This window comes from Hyperoodon ampullatus (genome assembly GCF_949752795.1).
Source record: "Hyperoodon ampullatus genome assembly, chromosome: 17".
Lineage (NCBI taxonomy): Eukaryota > Metazoa > Chordata > Mammalia > Artiodactyla > Ziphiidae > Hyperoodon > Hyperoodon ampullatus.
In genome coordinates this window covers 7,183,444-7,204,499 of record NC_136930.1, presented here as the reverse complement: position 1 = coordinate 7,204,499, position 21,056 = coordinate 7,183,444, and the positions used below count along the sequence as shown (strand labels likewise).

Genomic DNA, 21,056 nt, shown 5'->3' with positions numbered 1-21,056 from the left:
ATGACATCCTGGGCAGAGGGATAAAGATACTAAATTTTTTTTAAACATCTTTATTGGAGTATAATTTCTTTACAATGGTGTGTTAGTTTCTGCTTTGTAACAAAGTGAATCAGTTATACATATACATATGTTCCCATATGTCTCCCCTCTTGCATCTCCCTCCCTCCCACCCTCCCTATCCCACCCCTCTAGGTGGTCACAAAGCACCGAGCTGATGATCTCCCGGTGCTATGCGGCTGCTTCCCACTAGCTATCTGTTTTACGTTTGGTAGTGTATATATGTCCATGCCACTCTCTCACTTTGTCACTGCTTACCCTTCCCCCTCCCCGTATCCTCAAGTTCATTCTCTAGTAGGTCTGTGTCTTTATTCCCGTCTTACCCCTAGGCTCTTCATGACCTTTTTTTTTTTTCCCTTAGATTCCATATATATGTTGTTAGCATACAGTATTTTTTTTTCCTCTTTCTGACTTACTTCACTCTGTATGACAGACTCCAGGTCCATCCACCTCACTACAAATAACTCAATTTCGTTTCTTTTTATGGCTGAGTAATATTCCATTGTATATATGTGCCACATTTTCTTTGAGGGATAAAGATACTAAAATTGACTGGCAACCATTCCATCATCTGCTGTAGGACGGCTGTTATGGTCTCTGCTTCCTGGCCTCTTACGATGCTTCATTCCTGCCCGTTCCCAAGTCCACGTCCCCACCCTCCTGTGGGTTCTATATAAAACTCCATATATTCCCTTTCCTTAACTTAAGCCGTAATTGAGTTTTGGTATATTTATCACTTTATTCAAAGTAAATACACAAGAGATTACTGGAGCTTAAAAAGTCCTTAAACAAAGATTTTGCCCCTAAAAACATACCCAATTTTAAAGACATGTTACATGAAAATCAGGATTGGTTCTAAAGGAGGTAAATATAATAAGATTGCTATTTTAAATTCACTTATTAATAAGGTCAGGACAGAGAATAAAAAAACAAGAGGTCAAGAAACTAGTTAAAAGGCTACTATATTATCCAGGAATGAGATAAAGAATGATGATAAGAAGATAAAGAATGGTGTATACATCTCCAAAGAAAAAATTGACAAGCACTGTTGATCACTGAAAAACTATGATTTTTGTTTTCCTATCAAGTGAAACAGAAACAAAGGATTCAATTTCAGCCTCAAAAACATTAACTCTTTCCCATTTACCTTCTCATAACTGGGTTCAATGCAGGTTTTACCTTTGTATTCTATGTGGCAAAAGAAAATACTGAAACCTGAAGTGTCCTAGAACTCTCAGAAGCAAACAAAAAACCCCAAAACCTCATACTTCTCTTGTGGATTGTAAAAAATTTTATTAAACTTTCTCCCTAAGTATATATATGCTTGAGAATCTCATTTAGAAAGTTTTCCTTCTCTTTTTCTTTTTTTTTTAATGGGATAAACCATCATCCTCTATGGCCTTGAGGCTCTCTTCCCAGATACATTTTCAATTAACAGCCAATTTGGCTGCCAGAGAAACTATCTGTGGAACCAAAGGCCAGGCCTCATTTACCTGACACAGTCAGGGAGTGATGCTTATTTTCTTCATATATGTTAGTCACTTTCAACCTTCCAGGACAAAATACTCTGAAGGTAAATACACACTTTCTAAACTACCTCTAGATCATTACCATCCTTGTAGAGTAAGTACTTGCATCCTTGCACAGTATCCATTTGCTGAGCATTCAATAATCGATGCCTACTAATTGTGTGACCCTGAGCAAGCTAAGTTATTAAATGTCTTCTGTGTTTTAGTTTCTCTTATTTGTAAATGGTATTAATGATATCCATCTCATAAATTTTTTTCAAGATTAGAAGAGTTATTACATATGTGGAATCTAAAAAATGATACCAATGAACTTATTTAAACAGAAACAGACCTAAGGACATAGAAAACAAACTTCTGGTTACCAAAGGGGATAGCGGCGAGGGGGCAGGGGGAGGTGCATAAATTAGGAGTTTGGGATTAACGTAAACACACGACTGTATATAAAATAGGTAAACAACAAGGACCGACTATATACCACATGGAACTATACTCAGTATCTTGTAATAACCTATAATGGAAAAGAATCTGAAAAAGAACATATATATATGTACGTATAACTGAATAACTTTGCTGTACACTTGAAACTAACGTAACACTGTAAATTAACTATACTTCAATTAAAAACAAAGTTACTACATACAAAATAAGTGCCTGGCACACAGTAAATATTTGGTATGGGTCCACTGTCATTACTATTTTATATTATACCCTCCTCTGTTCATCACGCAAAGGCAAGCACGCAGCAGAATCAAGACACTGCCTTGTGCCTATTTTAGCAAAATCACTCCAACATTCCTTTAAAAAACACGTGCTAATTACCTTCTAAATTGTTTTTATGTCAGAAAAATAAATTCTTGTGATGGGTGTCACAAGGTAAAGTAGTCAGGGTCCAACCAGAAAAACAGAAACCATACGTTGGTATTTAAAACAGAGGGGATTTAAAGCAGGGAACTGGTTGCATTCAAGGGCTGAGAAGCCCAAGGAGCAGAGGGCAAAGCAGCCCAGAGGTTAGGAACAGCCGGAAGCTGCTGCTGTCCCTAGGCCTGGGGCAGAGAGAAACCAGGGCTCCCAGAGCCCAGGAGCCAGACCACCCGTGGGCCTGTCAGGCAGGGGCTGTGGCTGAAGCCACGGAGGGCACACAGTTAACCCCAGCAGAGAGGGGGGAAGGCCCTCAGCTTCCCTTTGCTTTTAGCCTCCTAACTCCCAGCGCCGCGCACCAGCGAACCCAGAGGGAAGCCAGCTGGCACGGTTACAGGGGTTACAGTTTTCTGAAAACTCCCTCTGGTGCACTCCCCCTCACATAGGCCCCCACAAGTAGAGCCTATGCCCATTTCTAACGGCAGTGAGGCTCAGGCCCATCCGCCCAATCAGGTGTGTCCTAACAACCAGAAATTTACACGAAAGCTTCAACGAAAAGGAAGGCACTTTTGTCTAGTACCCTATATGAAAAACAACTGGCTAGTTGTCTCGGGACCGAATCCTGCCTAAGAGACGGCCTCAAGGTTCAGACCTACGGAGCAAAGAGCAGATCCTACGCAAAGATGAGCTCACCAAAGCTAAACTGCCCCGTGAGGATCGGCATGCGAGAGCAGTACCTGCTTCACCCATTAGTATTGGATATCATTAAAACTATCAAAATGAAAATGGAATCTGCATGTTCTTATTGACAGTAGCCAGTAAGGAAAGATTTTAATACATCTACAAAGTACATGTGGCTTGGTTGAATACTATTAACTGATCTAATAATTTGATTCATAAACTCTACCTTCGATGTGGTATTTTAAAAATACACAGGACATGAGAATCAACTTGTTTTGAATAGTGAGTTAATCATATCTATAGAACATAAGCAGTCACTGGCTGAAAAGATACATTAAGCTATCAATTGCAAAGTTTAACTAGATTTCCAGTTACCTTGTTTCTTCATGGTTGACTAATCTCTAATTGTTACTGGGCTACAGCCACAGAGGAATAATCTAGATTCTTTAGCTTTCAGAGTATAAATATAATTTTTTTAAAACAGATAACAACCCTGAAACAGTATGCTTAAAGTTTTTAGTTTTTCACTTAATTTTACACTTTTGCATATTAATGAATAATACCACTAATAATAAAAACTAGTGTAGCTAATAGTAATAACAGCTAACATTTGTTGACCACTCCTTACCAGTAACTGTCTCATTTATTCTTCACAATTGAGGAAACTAAAAAATGCTTGATGGTAGTTTTTCTCAATTAATAATTATAGGTAAGCCTAAAGTACTTAACATGCTGCCAGGCACTGTTTCAATGCATCATATTTATTAACTCATTTACCGTTCAGAATAATTTTGTGAGATGGTTACCACTATTTTTCTCATTTTACAGATAAAGAAACTGAGGCATGGAGTGGGAAAGTGGCTTGCCCAGCTAGTTAGCAGCAGAGCCCTGATGTGAACTCTGACAAAGTGGTCCAGAGTCTCTGCTCTTAACCCCTCCCTATGATATACTCTCTCTCAATCAACTGTTTTATCATTAAATACAATCAAAATCAAGTATTAATGTCTTGCTGCATTCCAACCACTTTTAAAGAGTTGGGGAACATTATTTTTACTATACATACTTGTGTTTTTTAAAAGTGATGGAGACTAAACTCTGTACAGCAACAAATCTAGTTTCACTGATTTCTGACTCATCACTGATGGAATGAGCCCTCTAGCACATTCCACTCCCACTACCCAAAACTTCTAAATGCTTCTCATCTCTTTATAAAACTTACCAATAGTAAGGTCATGTACTGGCTGAAACCTCTTGTCTGTAAACTGTAGCAATAAGCATGATTTACCAACACCTGAAAGTTAAAAGAAAAAAAATTTAAGGGACAAAATTCACAGAAATTAAGAAATACTTCATAAGAGTACTTGGAAAAGAGGCAGCTAGGGTTTCTGGTGCTCTGAGAACAATCTGCCATGATTTTTCAGTGCTCTCATTTCTTGGGGAATTAGAGGACTGATGATTTGGGTGAAAGGTGTTGACCAATCCAAAACACCCTTTTCATCCTTTTGCATTCATCCAGCATTTCAATCTGAGAGTGGCAGCAATTCCCGGGGAAAACCAACCAGGTCCTCCCAGCAGCCCCACAGGACTCATGCAGTGAAGTGTTCATGCGCTTCTGTTTTTTCTGTAGTAGTGAAAATATTTTAAAAACATAGTACTTTCCTCTTTTTATAGTTTATTTTATCTTAGTCTCCTACAAACAAACAAACAAGTAAGTGTTCGGGATCTACTTTTCTGGGAAAAGCTGCTCACTCTATCTTCTGGCTGATCCATTTCAGGATCGATTCTAACCTGAATTGCATTCCTTCACTCTATTACTGAGGTCTTGAATAACTTCCAAATTCCCAAATTAAAGGCAACTTTTCTATATACATCCTACTTGCCCTCTGAGGAGAACTGAATATTGAATACCACACCACTTCCTGCTCATTTTCAGGCCCGTAACCTCACACTAGACCGAATCTGCTTACTTGGTAGCATCCTGCACTTACAAAACAAAAGGCAGTCATCATTTATTCATTCATTCACTTACTCAAGAAGTCTTCATCGAATGCTAACTGTGCACATGGAAAACTGATATGCTTCCTTCCTTACAATCTAGCTCAGGGAGAGAAATTTAACAGAATGAGTGTGCAAATAATCTATACGAACTGTAATCTGAAATAATTATAATGACTGCCATTTGAAAGAAGAAAATAAAATTCTATGAGGAAGAGTAACAAAAGAGACTGAAGGGCTGGAGAAGGTCTTTCTTAAGTGACACAAACTAAACTGTTCAATGTCTTCTAGATTATCCACTCAATGAGAGAAGGACAACGAATACCTTGTCACTTGCTGCCTGTCTTAAGGCAGAGATAAGTCACCTAATAATTTTGCTGAATGACTGGCCCTAGTGTCAAATGCTATAATGATTGTCAAAATGCCCAGTAACAAATCAAATACATGGTCTACTGTGTGTGTGTGTGTGTGTGTGCATGGTGTGTTTTAGGAACTATTTTATTTGTTCAAAGTTTTTTGAATGTTTTAAGATTCTAGTTAACTGAAAATAAATTGGAATTTCAAAACATTTGACCTTGGTTTTCTTCTTTTTCTTTTATCCACAATTTCTCTTTTACATTACAAAAGGAAAAAAACTCCTTAGATTTCTAACACCCTGAATAACCTTTCAGATCTAGGAGAGAAAGAAAAGAAAATTTTTTTTAGTTCTTTGTGTGTTTTTAAAAATTTTATATTAGAGTATAGCCAATTAACAATGTTGTGATAGTTTCAGGTGCACAGCAAAGGGACTCAGACATACGTATACATGTATCCACTCTCCCCCAAACTCCCCTCCCATCCAGGCTACCACATAACATTGAGCAGTGTTCCCTGTGCTATACAGTAGGTCCTTGTTGGGTATCCATTTTAAATATAGCAGTGTGTACATGTCAGTCCCAAACTCCCTAACTATCCCTTCCCCCCATCCTTCCCCCTTGGTAAACGTAAGTTCGTTCTCTAAGTCTGTGAGTCTGTTTCTGTTCTGTAAATAAGTTCATTTGTAACAGAAAATTATTTTTTAAGTGTTAAAGTACAAAACAGGTGAAAAACTGAGATGTGAATCTTCAGTTCTGTTTTAAAAAAAGAGGCTTTATTTTTAAAAGCACTTTTATAGGTTCATAGCAAAACTGAGCAGGAAGTACAGCAAGTTCTCATATACTCCCTGCCCCAGGGGAGCACAGCCTCCTTCCCTATCAACATCCTGCACCACAGCGGTAACTAACACTGGTTACAACTGATGAACGTACACTGACACAGCATCACTTAAAGCCCTCAGTTAACATCTGGGTTCATTTTCGGTGCCGTCCGTTCCATAGATTTTGACAAATGTACAGTGTACCCACCATTACAGTATCATACAGAATAGCTTCACTGCCCTAAAAATCCCCTACGCTCTGCCTATCAGTCCCTCCCTCACTCCTAGCCCACTAATCTTCTTGCTGTCTCCATAGTCCTGCCTTTTTCTGATTGTCATATAGCTGGAATCATATGGTATTTTAGCTTTTTCAGATTGGCTTCTTTCACTTAGCAATATGCAATTAAGATTCCTCTGTCTCTTTTCTTTATTTCTATTTTTAACATTCGAAATTTCCCCATATGGTATAGAAAAAAATTATAATTAGAAATCACAGACTTTATTACTCAGGGACCTCAAGAATCATCTCACAGTCTGATAATCATTTAAGTGATACAAGAGCCTGAAACCCTTTTCTTACCTCACAACAGAGTATGGATTGCTCTAGAAATAACAATACCACTTATTCTGACCAAATACTGACTTCACTTTCTTTTTTTTTTTTTTTTTTTTTTCCGGTACGCGGGCCTCTCACTGCTGTGGCCTCTCCCGTTGCGGAGCACAGGCTCCGGACGCGCAGGCCCAGCGGCCATGGCTCACGGGCCCAGCCGCTCCGCGGCACGTGGGATCCTCCCAGACCGGGGCACGAACCCGTGTCCCCTGCATCGGCAGGCGGACCTTCAACCACTGAGCCACCAGGGAAGCCCTGACTTCACTTTCAAGACACCATATTCTTTCTTCAGGTAATCAAAGTATCTTTCAATGCAGAGAACATATCCAAGTGCCACTGTGGTGTTTCCCAAGTCTCCTTAATCACCTATCTGTAGATCATTTGTCAGGATCGGTTAAATTTACAGGTAGCTCATCTTATTCAATATATGTTGACTTCTACTATTTTAATTCTGGATAAAATACTTGGGGTTTCTGGCTCACAATCACCAACACTTCCAGATTGCCAAATTGAATTAGCTAGTCTTTTTCTCAGTCCTCAATTTATTTGATCCAGAAACAGGATCTGTTTATGCCCATAAAATATTTCCATATAGTTTATCTACCTACAACCTCCTTGAAAATGATTGCTTCTGGCTTTATCAGGCTATAACCACCTCCTTGGTCCCTTAATTCTGTGACAACTGCTCTTCCTCTTCCATACAAGCCTTAAATACTGGAGGTTTCACCACCATCTCATATTTGGTTATCTTTTCTCTTCAGCTGAGAGAACTAAGCCAGTTCTACAGCCCCAACCTACACCTATAAATTAGTCAGTGATAACCAAATCCATCTCTCCAGCCACCATCTTAATTAATTTCACTTTTATTATATCCAACTGCCTACTGAACATGTCCACTTTAATTCCTTCAGGGCTGAAACTCAAACTTCCAAAACCGAATCCATTCCTTTTCATTTTCCTGCCTACCATCCTTCCAACAATTCAGAACAAACTCAGCATCTCCTTCAGTATTTCCTTATCTCTGGAGTTGGTTCCCAGTGCACCACACCAACAAGAAAATCACAGTCATCCTTAATTCCTCTTCCTCCTTTATCACCTACAGCTAATGGCTCACCAATCTCATCAATTCTCTCAGAAACACCTTGAATTCCATGCTCTCCCCTCCTCTGAATCCTCAGTGCTCTAGTTCTGGTCCTAGACATGATCTTTCTGCCTTTAGCCTTTGCCCTTTCTCCAACCTACCTGTATAAACCTCTGTGAAATTTTTGCTAAAATGCACATGATTAACCGGCTCTCACGGAATATTGCTTAAAATACAAAATTCAAGCCCTTCAAAACAGTAAACAAGGTTCTTTGCATTTAGGCTGAAAAACTGTTATTCCAATAGATCATATTATCATACCACAGTCTAGAGGCCCTAGATTTAAGCATAACACACCATCTCCTGTCCTCTGAAGTGACACCATGTTCTTCCCCCATATCTCTTACCAAGGAACACTTCACTCCTTGGCAACTGTAACCTCATGCTTAGAGATTCCAGCTTAGGGATTCCTATGCCTTCTTCACTAAAGCATTCCTGTTCCAAAGATGCTACCAATCCTCAGGAGGAACTAATGGTACACTGTATTTCCATAATATTTCATTTATGCCTCAAAACCCTGGTCAGAATCCCAGCTCTGTCACTTTACTAGCTGTAACATGGGGCAAGTACTTGACCTTTCTGAGCTTCAAAATCCTATTTATAAAATGGGGGAAACTCCTACACTTTGGTGAACTGTTGTAAGAATCAAATGAAATAAATAAATGTAGAAGGGCCCCTCTACAGTGCTAGTTACCTGTGTCCAGTTCCTAAACATTCTTTGAGCTGTTTATTTAGGACATGTGCCTTTTTCTATATGCATGATATACTTCAATAAAAATAACAACATTACGGTCTTTCTGATGCATCAGCTTGCCTAGGGCCCTCTTCAGTTATTCAATCAAAGACTAATCTGGGTGTTGCTGTGAAGGCATTTGGTAGACATAATTAAAGTCCATAATCAGTTGTGTCTGGTATAAGATAGAGGTCCAGTTGCATTCTTTTGCATGTGGCTGTCCAGTCTTCCCAACATCATTTAATGAAGAGACTGTCCTTTCCCCCACTGTGTATTTTTGGCTCCTCTGTCATAAATTAATCGACCATATATGTGTGGGTTTATTTCTGGTTTCTCTATTCTGTTCCATTGATCTATGTGTGTTTCTATACTAATACCATACTGTTTTGATTACAATAGCTTTCTAATATAGTTTGAAATCAGGTAGAGTGTGGTGCCTCCAGCTTTGTCCTTCTTTCTCAAGACTGCTTTAGGTACCTGACCACTCTTTAATTAATACAAATTACTGCACCTAATAATGCCGCTGTTAGAGTTCCTACTATGAAGTCACCTTACCTTCTTCCTTTACTCAGGGTCCAACACACTGTCCTCAGCAGGACTCAGTGTTGTGGTGAGAACTGACTCTCTGACTACCACATCAATGCCAAACGATTACAAGTAACACTCATTAAAAATGCCGATTTGTAAAATCCCACCCCACAGATTCTGATTCAGTTAAGTCTTTGGTTAGGCCCAAGAATCTAATAAACCTGACAGTGATTTTTTTTAGGCAACGGGTCCTTCTCCACAAGGAACACTGGCATAAGTGCTAGGTATTCTACTGAAGTTTATTTTCCTAGTCCTAAACCGATTTCCACCAACTTCAAGATAATTTAAAAAAACTGATGATGGCTCCGTTTTTAAAATCGTAAGACAAATAGCTTTAACTTAAAGGATGTGGAAAAAGCAAAAATATAAAAGACCAATTCCTAACTACCGAAGTTTTCTCCAACTGTCATCCTGAAATCATGGCTGCATACTGTCATCTACTACACTGGGTTCTCAAAAAACAAAATGTAACAAACCACAAATGAATGACCTATCCTCATAACTGAAAGTAATCCACTGAAGAGTTATATGTTTTAAAATCATACCAAAGAACTGACAGACCTCAAATACAGATCATACAGAGATATGGCAAATTGGTTTAAATGTTAGTAGCTTATTTTGCAAACACAGAAAACTATATCCTTTGTGCTAACATTCCAAATCGTAAAACCCATGAAACACGAAAAAACAGTAAAGTCTGCTGCTCTTCTTAAACAGAAAATTAATAAACTCAGCATAGACATTAGAAAGAATACAAACTTTACAGTTGTAACACCAGTATTCAAGTCCACCTGTATTATTTCATAACTTGTGACCTCAGACAAATTAGTTACAGAAACTAAGCTCCATTTCCACATCTGTAAAATGGAAAAAAGAAAACATGGCATTCCTACTTCAAAGGAATATCATAAGGCTCAAATGCAAAAATTTTGAATTGTGCAAATTCAGAAGTTCAATAAAAATGTTAGAGGATTCTTCAGGATGAATACAGCTGAGGAGCAAAATCTCCAACCAAACCCATCTGACCTTGAATTCAAATTTTTAAATATATATTTTCTAAAATTAACTGAAGAAAATAGTCACAATCTATAACTTTCTTTTAAATAAAATGACTTCAGAGTTGTTTTCATGCTGCTGGTTTTCCAAACATCATCCCCTTCACATGTACGACAGCAATCCTCTCAATTACTGCAACTAGATACTGATCTGGTGGCTTACTGTAGTGAGTTAGAATGGCTCCCAAAGAGATAGGTCCAAGTCCCAACCTCTGGAACCTGTGAATGTGACTTTATTTGAAAACAGGATCTTTGCAGATATAATTAGGATTTTGAGATGAGATCAGCCTGATTCAGGTTGGGCCTAATTCCAATGACAGATGGATATGCAGGAGAGAAGGCCATGTGAAGACAAGAGGCAGAGAATGGAGCTATGCTACCACAGCCAAGGAACACCTAGAGTCACCAGAAGCTGGAAGCAGCAGGAAGGATTTTCCCTGGAGCCTTCAGAGGGAGCATGGCCCTGCCTATCCCTGGATTTCAGACTTCTGGCCTCCAGAACTGTGAGAGAAAACAGCCTTTTGTTGTTTTAAGCCCTGAAACAGCTTTCTGATAATTTGTTAAGCTGCCCTAGAAAACTAATGCACTTATCAAGAGTAATCTTGCCTTCCTTCTTCACCTTAGATTTTTACATTGCTCGTCTCCCAGTCTTGTTGACTCCGTCTCTAATAATTCCTACTGTAATCAATAAAGAGACTCAAACACCAGAAATATTAAGAGTGAGTAACTAAGGGAAAAAGGAAGCAAGGAATACAGAGCGTTTACTTGAAAAATCTCTCAGTGAAGGCTAGGAGGGTAGGAAAGAGACAGTCACTCAAAAAATATTTATTAAGCACTCACTATATTCCAGGCACTGAGCTTAGTAATAAAGAAATTAAAGAAAGTTCTCAAGAGGATGTAGCTTTAAGAACGTAAGACATCTTTTCCTCAAAACTGGAAGGTATAGAAACAACTACGCAGACAAGGCTGAAAGACTTGCTAAAGAATCAGTAAAATGAAAAGGAAATAGGAAGATGTGGAGACCTGGCCCTCCTTCCCTTGATGCAAATCATCTACCGCTTTTCTTTATCTTCGTTTTACAATATTAAAGTACCCCAAGTACTAAAACACTTTTTCTGAGATGAGACCAAAGCCATGAAAATGAGTAAAGCAGATAACCTCAGCTGAAAGTCTCTGATTCCTTAGGCTAGTACTCCTTATACATCAGGCCTCTGCACATATTTATTTAGCATACTTTAAGAGCTCTTTCTCCAATACTCAGTGACTTTTTGTCCACTTAGCTAACAGCTACTTATTTCTAAAACTCAACTCAAATGCTGTAACCTCTAGGAAGCTTCCATAGTGCACGCCTACCTTCACAAAGTGAGTTAGGTATTCTTCTGACTCTTAAATATGGAGACTTCCTGGTTGTGTGTGTATATAAAATAATCAATATAATTGTCTGGCTTCTGGGAAAAAAACAATATCCTCTGCTGTAAATGCAAGAGGAAGGAACACTGCCAGGTTTCTGTGATCTCCCTCATCCTGTGTATGGCATGGGCTCCAGGAACCACATCCAGACCTGAGCTCAGACCAACAGATGAAGAAGGCAGGCCTCACTGAAGGGTAAAACACAGGCTTAGAAGAGCTCCAACCACTCTCTTTATTCAGCCACTATGGGGACTGGAGAAGCCTTAACCTGGCAGTTTATTTCTTACCCTGCATTCTTTATGAAACCTCCTCCGCAGTTTGGATTTTTTCCCCCTTAGTTTCTACCTCCGTTTTCTGTCCCAGGATCCCATCCAGGACGCCACATTACACTTGGTTGTCGTGTCTCCTCAGGTTCCTCTCGGCTGTGACAGTGTCTCAGACTTGCCTTGCTTTTGAGGACCTGGACAAAAGTCCTGAGGAGTACTGGTCAGGTATACTGTAGAATGTGCCTCAGCTGGGATTTGTCTGATTTTTTTCCCCTGCGACTGACTAGAATACGGGTGTTTTGGAGGAAGGAAGACGACAGAGACAGAGTATGATTTTCATCAAAAGGGTACATTCTATCAACATGACTGATTATTGCTGATGGAAACTTTGGTCATCTGGCTGAGGTAGTTTGCCAAGTTTCTCCACTGTAAAGTAATCCTTTTGCCCTTCCCTTTTCATACTAGACCCTTGGGAAGGAAGTCACTGTGTAGCCTGATCCTCTAGGCTTAACAAAGTTTTAACCTCTGTATTCCCCCTGCCCGGTTTCTCTCTGTATGATGTCATATTTCACCTCCCCCGATATACAGTCTTCTGCCCTTCCATAATGTTTTAACAGTATCATGTGTTTTTGTTACTTTTATATAAAAAAAATATGAAAAAGAGCTCACATTTGGAGTATGTACTCCTCTGAGATGGAAAAGCGCCTGAAAACGTTTTAATTTTTTCACTCCCTACAACATCCTCCCCTAAATCCTGTTAATTCCAACTGTCACCAGTATCCTCCTCTTCATTTTCACTATCATTGCCTTAGATAAGGCCTTCCTTACTTCCTACCTGGACCACTGTAGTAACCATCCAACTACACCCCATCTTTCTACTCTGTCCTACATATGACTGCACCAGAGATGGATGAGAAAAGATAGAAGGATTACATTTAACATCTAGTATGTCTCTGCCGCTGTATTACAACATGAATATACATAGACATATACATACACATGTGTATGTGTATATACACATTTAATTTCTAATTTAGTCGTAACTCTAGTCCTGTACTCTCCTTTAAAAACTTCAATATTTTCTACTGTCTACAGAATAAAGTTCAAACTCTACCTTAGCCTGTCACAACCTAGTGCTGACCTAAGTCCAACATGTCTAATGAACTTATCTTTCCTTATTTCCACGAACTGTCTGACACAGGGTCTATACTACGGTTAAGCTGAATGGTTTACAATGAGGAAAGTACAAGGTATGGCACTTAGCAGATGTGTAATAAACGACAACTACCTTTCTGGTTTTTGCCTAGCTTTACATTCTGATTATTTAACATTTTTACTTGTCTAAACCCTACTCACTTTCCAAGGACCAGCTCAAATGCCATCTTACCCTAAGTTTTCCAAGGAGGAAGGCACTCTGGACCCTATGAAGTTCCAAGCTTTCTCCAGGACCTCAATCAGAGCCCTTATGACATTCTACCAGCACTGCTAGACTATAAACCCCTTAAGGGCAGGGACACGCCTGATTCACTTTTTAAATTCTTCTCAGAACTGTGTTTTACATTTGGTAAACTTTTACTGTTGCAGCCTCCTGCACTGCAACATACACCACCAGTTTAAGAGATAAATACCAGACTACGTTTGGATCCTGTGTGTGATGCTGGTAGAAAAAGTTGTTTCAGGTCTCTAGGTCTTGTTTGCTTATTTGTATAATGGTAATCATACCATTCACCTTATTCAGAAGGCTACTGTGAGGAATAAAATAAACAGCATGCAGAGAATAAAGGTAACACGTCTGTGCTGCTTCTTCCTTCCCCAGTACGCAGAGGCAGACCAACACATCATCCCATGCTACGGCACAGTACTCTACACGTACGTTACTAAGCACTTCTCACATTAAACTTTTATTATCAGTTCACACATCTACCTGCCTCCCTTGGGGGCAGAAAATCACTTTGCTCTGTGGCCTGGCTTAGAAAGTAGATGCTCAGTGAGTGAAGAGCATGTGTATCGCATGCTTGCTGAAAAGATCACAAAATGACATACTCGCCTTTTCGACTTAATGACAAACTGAGTCTACATTTTAAAAAGTCAATTCCTCAAAAAACTTTTTATTCCCATAGTGGCTTTTTCAGATAGAAAAATGATGCTAGAGAATGAAAACGTGACTGCATGAAATTAAGAACTGCATCCCTAATAGTATCTGCCCCTAATTTAAGTGTAATGGCACTTTGGAAACATCAGGTCTAGCAGGTGCACTGCCGTGCCAGGTATCAGTCAAGTGCCTCCTGCTCTAGACCCTCTCTGGCCTGCTGGAAACACGAGGACGTCTCTCCCTTGACAGCTGGCATGACAGGAAGTGCCATCGGCAGAAAGCAGCACTGCACCTTCAGGCTGCTTCTCAGGGGCTCCCAGGCGCAGCCCCGCCCCCAGAGGCTTCCCACAGCTTCCCAACCCATCATGGCCCCTCAAGTGCAATTCTCGGCCACCAGGTGGGCCTCAGCTGCCAGCCTCCAAAGACGTCTGGATGCCAGATTTGTCTGTTCCTTCCTTCCTTGCTCCGCCTCAGTCTTAGGGGCAGTGGCTGTGCCCTCTACCTGCCATTGCTGCATTCTTAGAGTTCTCTTAGCCAACTCCCCATTACTCTAACCCCACATTAGAGTCAGTGGTTCCTTACACCAGACCTTCCCTGTTCGAATTCCTGTGTGGTTTCTGTCTCCTAGTTGGACTCTGACTGACAGAACTAATATGGTTAAAATACATGCTTCATTAAAATAAAACAAATTTAACTTGGTTAAGCCAAGGAATTTTTTTAACACAAGCCAAGTTTAGATATCCTTAGGAAAGACCTCGTTTGTGCAGTATTTTCACAAAAACAAAGCTAGGTGCAATTTACATTTTTTAAAAATTGAAAAATAAAATGGAGCATTTGCTAATTTACACAGAGAATAAACGACAGTATATTAAATTTAATAGCAAGTAAGATAGCAGAATGTGGTTAAAAATAGCATCTCTTTCCTTTTTTCCTCCCACTCTTGGGACTTTCTTGAACTAGTTTGTTTTAATGGTGGAAAATGGTTTAGAGTGAGAAGAATCAGAACGAAGAAAACTGAAGTATAACTACCTCTCAGAATCTCAGAATGTCTCAGTATGCTGGAACCAAAGAGGTCCTCTGTGCAGTGTTTTCTAAACAGTAGGCTGTAACCGGTTAGGTCATGAAATCAATTTACTGGATTACAACTAGCAGTAAAAAAAATTAACTAGAACAAACCAGCAAATATTAGACTGTATGTACTAAATAAAGTTAGGATGAGTGCTGTTTGGAAACTATTGTTTTAGATATATATGTGCACTTACACACATATCTGAACCCTGGGTTGCAATGTAATATGTTATTGCAGTTTGTAAAAAACAAACTTGGAAATTATTCTCCAGCATCTCATCCAATCACATATCCAATGAAAGAACCCATCCACAATATTTACGTTAGTAAACACGGCAAAACGAATCAGCCAAAGAATCTAGAATACTTCTATTCTCGTTTAATGAACATTTACAAGAACAGGGATCAAGGGAAAAATATGACTGAATCATCAGTTGGCAATTTAACATATAAATAAATAAATATACCTTGCATACCACGAGTCATCTACTAGGTGACAATTCTATTACATAAACCTCTTTGCAAAAAGATCTTTCAAATAGGTAAAATTAGGATGACCCTGTATCCTGGTTTGCCAGGGACAGGCTTAGTTATTCCTGGTGTCCTGAAACGTTAGGGATCAGCTTGGACGATGAATTACATGGTTTCCCTAAAGCGCTGATTCTCAAAAGTGTGGTCGCCAGAACAGCAACATCAGCAATCTCTGGAAACTTGTTAGAATGCAAACCATCAGCCCCGCCCCAAACTTGGTGAGTCAGAAGCTTTGGGCTGGAGTCCTGAAATCAGTGTTTTACCAAGCTCTCCAGGTGATTCGCATGTGCCCTAAAGTTTGAAAACCACTGGCCTAGATATAACCAATTAAAATGCTGGTTTCAGTGTCTCATCCTCTTTAGTTTTCCAGCTACACAACTAGTGTGATGCCATTACATGCTTGGTGTAACAGAAAACAGTGAAGTATGTTTCACCTCGGTACAGGTTAAGTTCAAAACAGGGTTATCCTGGTTTCCACTTCGTACCTTTGGCAATTCCTCAGCTTAGAACAGCTAGACTACCTGATGCCTGCCAAATACCCAAAGGACATGCTTCGCTATACACAAGTAGTTTTTATTGCAGCTATGGAGTTCTAAAATTGAGTTTATGCTAACATACTCTTGTCTTATGTAAAATACATGTCTGACTTTTGACATTTTGAAGGTGAAAATAAGCTCCCTCTTCACACACAATCTTATCTGACCATAACGGTAAGCCTATGGCATCAGTAAAGCAGGAATGATAACTTTTTTTTTAAATTTTTTTTTTTTTGCCATGCGGCTTGCAGGATCTTAGTTCCCTGACCAGGGAATTGAACCCAGGCTGCGACAGTGAAAGAGCTGAGTCCTAACCACTGGACCACCAGGGAATTCCCGATAACCTCATTTTAAAGATGAAGAAACTGAGGCTTAAGTGACATGCCTCAAGTTAACACAGTAAGAGGCAGAACTGAAAGTCAGAATCAGGTTTTTTGATTCCAAGCCATATTTTTCCACTGTACTGTCCAACCTCCTGAGTTTGTTCTTCTCAGATACATATTACTACTTGCAACCAATACCTCTCCTAACTAAAAAGAAGATATCTCACTTACCACATTATTAGCAGCAATACTAAGAGGAAGAAGGGAAATGTTCTATAAGCTAAATGACTCTGACAGAGCAGAAATTTAATGAAGGAAGGTGGTTTTAAAAAAAATGAATATACAACTTCCTCGATGTTGACCTTATCCCAAACAACAATGTTCCAGTGAATATATCAGGTATATTAACATACTTTAATCTCACCGTTTTCCTAATCCTTTCATAGGTAAAGATCCCAAATAAGAACTACAGCATCTCAGAAACAGATTTCAATGAAGTAGTTTGAAGAGGATACTTTTTCATGATGCTGTGGGAAGGAGGAAGGTGTCTGGATGTAAATGTGCAAAATAATTACTGTACAATAAGTTTATTGTACATGATCTCCAAGCAGTATGTTACGATATAAATGGGTATCAAAATTAGAGGCCGTAAGCAGAAAGATCTATTCCAAGCAGCTGCCAGATTAAACTAATAAGAAGTATGTGATAACAGTAACTAAATCAAGCTGCTAAACCCCCAAACATAGACTTGGTATCAGTCGACAAAGATAATGTTGAGACTAGCCTGTTGAATTTAAGTACATGAAATATATACCGAGCTCAAAATTAAATATTCTTTCTGAATTCTTATTTTTAATGGAAGGTGATTTGTGACCTTCCATTGTGGTCACATGGGACCTAGGCTGAGCCAATCAGATGCTCCTGTTCAGAATTTGGAATCCTGAAGGAATACTTCAATATCAGGGACCAACAAGCGAGAATCCACGGTGGCTACAGAGGAGGTGACAGACGACTGGCAATGCATCAGCATCTGCTTCAGCAGGAGTTTGGCTGTGCCTTGCCTTCCTTGGTTTTGTCATTTTCAAGCCTGATTATATTGCCTTCCTATTAACTCTATGGAGCATCCAATCTTTACAATAAAATTTTCCCCTGCTGAAGTTAACCACAGTAGGTTTCTGCTGTTTGCTACCACAGACCAGGACTAACAGAATCAGGAACTGACTGAATTAATAATGGTTCAGCTATGCAGGTTTTTTAAAAGAATGAGACAGATTTATATGTGATGCTATGTTAAGACACCCAAGATTTACCCTGAAGTGAAAAAAATAAAGGTATAGAACAGCACAATTTGTATAATCATATTGGTGGGATTGGGACACACACACACGCAGGCTTAAAGATGTACAGAAAATTTCTAGAAGGATACACAGACCATTACTACACTATGTAAAGTGGTGGAGTATTTAAATTTTCATTTTTTACCATAAGCATTCATCATTTTTACCATAATAAAAAAAATGTTTTTCAAAGAATCTATTTTAGCATCAAACACTATATAAGCAATACTTTTACTGGCCTCATCCAGTGACCTCCATAGCGATGTGGCATTTAAATAACTAGCAAAACTTCCAGTGTGACCAGAAATAGTTACATTAAATATTGGTCTGCTAAGAAAATTAGAAGCCTGCAAGTAAAATAATGTGTTGTGAAATAGAAGATTTTGATTTCTTTTTTTAACTCCTAAAAGCCACTAAAGAATAAGTAAGTAATCAGCAGTTCTTTTAACAAAACATACTCCTGGCTAAGGCTCAAAATTCACATATTCACGCTCAAATCCAATACGATTTTTCCATTTCTCAGGTAAATTCTCCAAGAAAGGAAACTCTAAGCCAGAGAGGACGGGAAAAAAAAAGACCGAGAAAGAAAATAAGGTTAAATGGAGGAAAGGCCTCAATAACCTTTGTCAGAAACCTGCGTGAAGGGTTGAAATTTATCCCATTTAGAGATGGGGAATAAGGCTTCTTCTGTGAAGCGTCCACAGGATACAAAACCGACTACTGAAACTGCACCACACAATGCTCTTCACGGTACATGGTCCCTAGATTCCTTCAGTCTTCAACCCCCAGAAACCCTGACAAAAACTCTACACGGCCACCCTCCGGATCACGTTCTTGGTATAAAGTCATCTGCCCTTCTTGGCAAAATAAAAGACTGAGGAGCTCAGCTCAATTCTCTGTTCTCCACATGTAACAAATACAAAAATAGGGGCGAAAGTACAAACTGATTCTACGGGATTATTAGGTGGAGCATTTCTCAAACAAACGAGACCATACCTGATCAAGTCACATCTGATCTATCATTTGTAAAATGTGGCCAAGAGCTATCTAGGATTACTGTGAGAAACATGTGAAAGCCATAGAAGAGTATTCAGCATATAGTAGGTGCTCAATAAATGTTGACTGAAAATCTGAATCTGTCGTGAGCCACTCACTCCAGTCAGAATGAACCTTCCCCATGCTCCTTCAGTACTCTCTGTACATACACATCTCTATTACATCATCTTGTAATCTCTGTGGCAAATTGGTCTCCCCTCTAGGGTGGGGCAGTCTTGTTCATTTTTCTAACTCCGGCACAGGGAATGCTCACATAGTATCTTACATTTCTTTAAAAAGAAAAAAAATCTTGAATCCCATCCCCTACTGTTTGCATAAATACTATCTTCCAAGCCCTAATGTGTCAGTCAAACCTCTGCTTGCACAGCCTCAGGAACAGACCAACCCACCACTTAACACACCCCCTCCATTTCACAGGCACTCTTCTCTTCCCGGTCCTGCTTCTGCCCGCGAAAAGCCACACAGGGTAAGTTTAAGCCCTTTCTTATATGGCAGTCACCTAAGTATTTGAAGGTCATTATTATATTCTCCTTTAAGTTTTTTTTTTTTTTTGGTTAAAATGTTTCAGTTATTTCAACCATTCCTAAAATGTCATGGTTGACAGAGACCCTGACTGGTCTCTGAGCACAGACTCCAATGTGCAGATATCCCTCTGAAACAAGAGCTTCCATAAGCGAGTTGCAGTTGAGTCCTGACAGACTACAACCATTACCTACCTTGTTTGTACATCACACTTCTACTAACCTAAAGTCACATTTATTCCTTCGTTGGCTTTATTACTCATCTGACTCATACTGAATCTAGTCATGTAAAACTTTTACGGTTTTAGACATATCCTGCTATTTAACCAGGTGACCATCATCTTGTATTTGTATGGTTGTTTTAAACGTAAATATAGGGCTTTCACTTCATTTTTATTAAATTCCATTTTGCTAAATTTAGCCAATCATTCTGGCTGTCAAGGTCATTTTGGATTCTGTCTGGTGTAATCCACACATCAGCTCTTTCAACCAAAGTGGACTTTATCCAAGTTGTTGCCAATACGAAATATAAAAATCCAGGACAGAATATAGCAGCATACTCCCTCCAGCTTGCCTACATGGGCAGTATACAGTCATTCAACCAGTTAAAAATCCACTTAGCTGCAAAACCAGAAGGATTTCTTCACCCCATACCAAAGGTTATCCTGAAAAACTGTAACAAATACCTTCCTCAAAGGACTGGTGAATCAACTCACCAGGCACACAACTACTACTGCTTTAACTTGTAACTAATTTCCCTATTTATTAATCTTTGTATCAAGTAAAGCTTTGAGTGTAAGTGATTTTGGACACATGTACTTTTACTTTGCCCTTTGAAATGGTTTAAACTGAAACAATACTTCGTCCAAAGAGATAAGAAGATAACCTTTGATCAACAGATTCATTTATACTGAAGACTTCTGTAGATCTACAGAACTGCCTCTTTCCAAAAGCGTTCAAAATTGAGAGAAACCATTCAAGAGGTATATCAAGGTACCAAGAGTGAGTGTAGAAGCCCACTATCAGCCTTATCACCTCCTTCCTGAAGACCCCTGAAAAAGAGCACCTCCAACCTGATATTCTTCTCAATCTCAACTGGCTCATGAGGACATCTGAGTTTGGAAAAGACTTTTTCTTTTATGCAGTCCAGAAAGAATTTCAGGATCAAAGAACTGCCATTTTGCAGGTTAACATGTGCTCCTGTTTCCTTCAACTCAAGTAACTACAGTTTGAGGTCAGCATGGTGAACAGCTTTTTCTATAGGCAAGACCTCCCCAACTAACTAAATTTTAGGATACTCAACAAATTAGAAAAATTATCTCTAAAATATTGCTATTAATGAAGCACTTTGCAGCTTAAAGGCATCTGTGCACAATGTTTATTTCAAACTCACAAAAATCCTGTGAGGTAGGTAAGCCAGACATTACTACTAACTTTTTCTAGATGAGAAAACTGAAGTTGAAGACGTCTGAACTTCACCAAGGGACAAGCAGAG

At 39.2% G+C, this 21,056-nt stretch overlaps 1 protein-coding gene across 3 annotated transcripts in view; it reads right to left on the bottom strand.

Moving 5' to 3' along the window:
- The window catches only part of RAB2A (RAB2A, member RAS oncogene family), a 74,109-nt gene that overhangs the window by 41,994 nt on the left and 11,059 nt on the right, over nt 1-21,056 (bottom strand). For 2 of the 3 annotated variants that reach the window (XM_079722746.1, XM_079722748.1), the window contains exon 2: nt 4,345-4,416. The exons of the other annotated variant lie outside the window; for it this stretch is intronic. In XM_079722746.1, the coding sequence (XP_079578872.1) occupies nt 4,345-4,416 (72 nt within the window). The remainder of the gene's footprint in view (nt 1-4,344; nt 4,417-21,056) is intronic. 3 annotated transcript variants of the gene reach the window in all.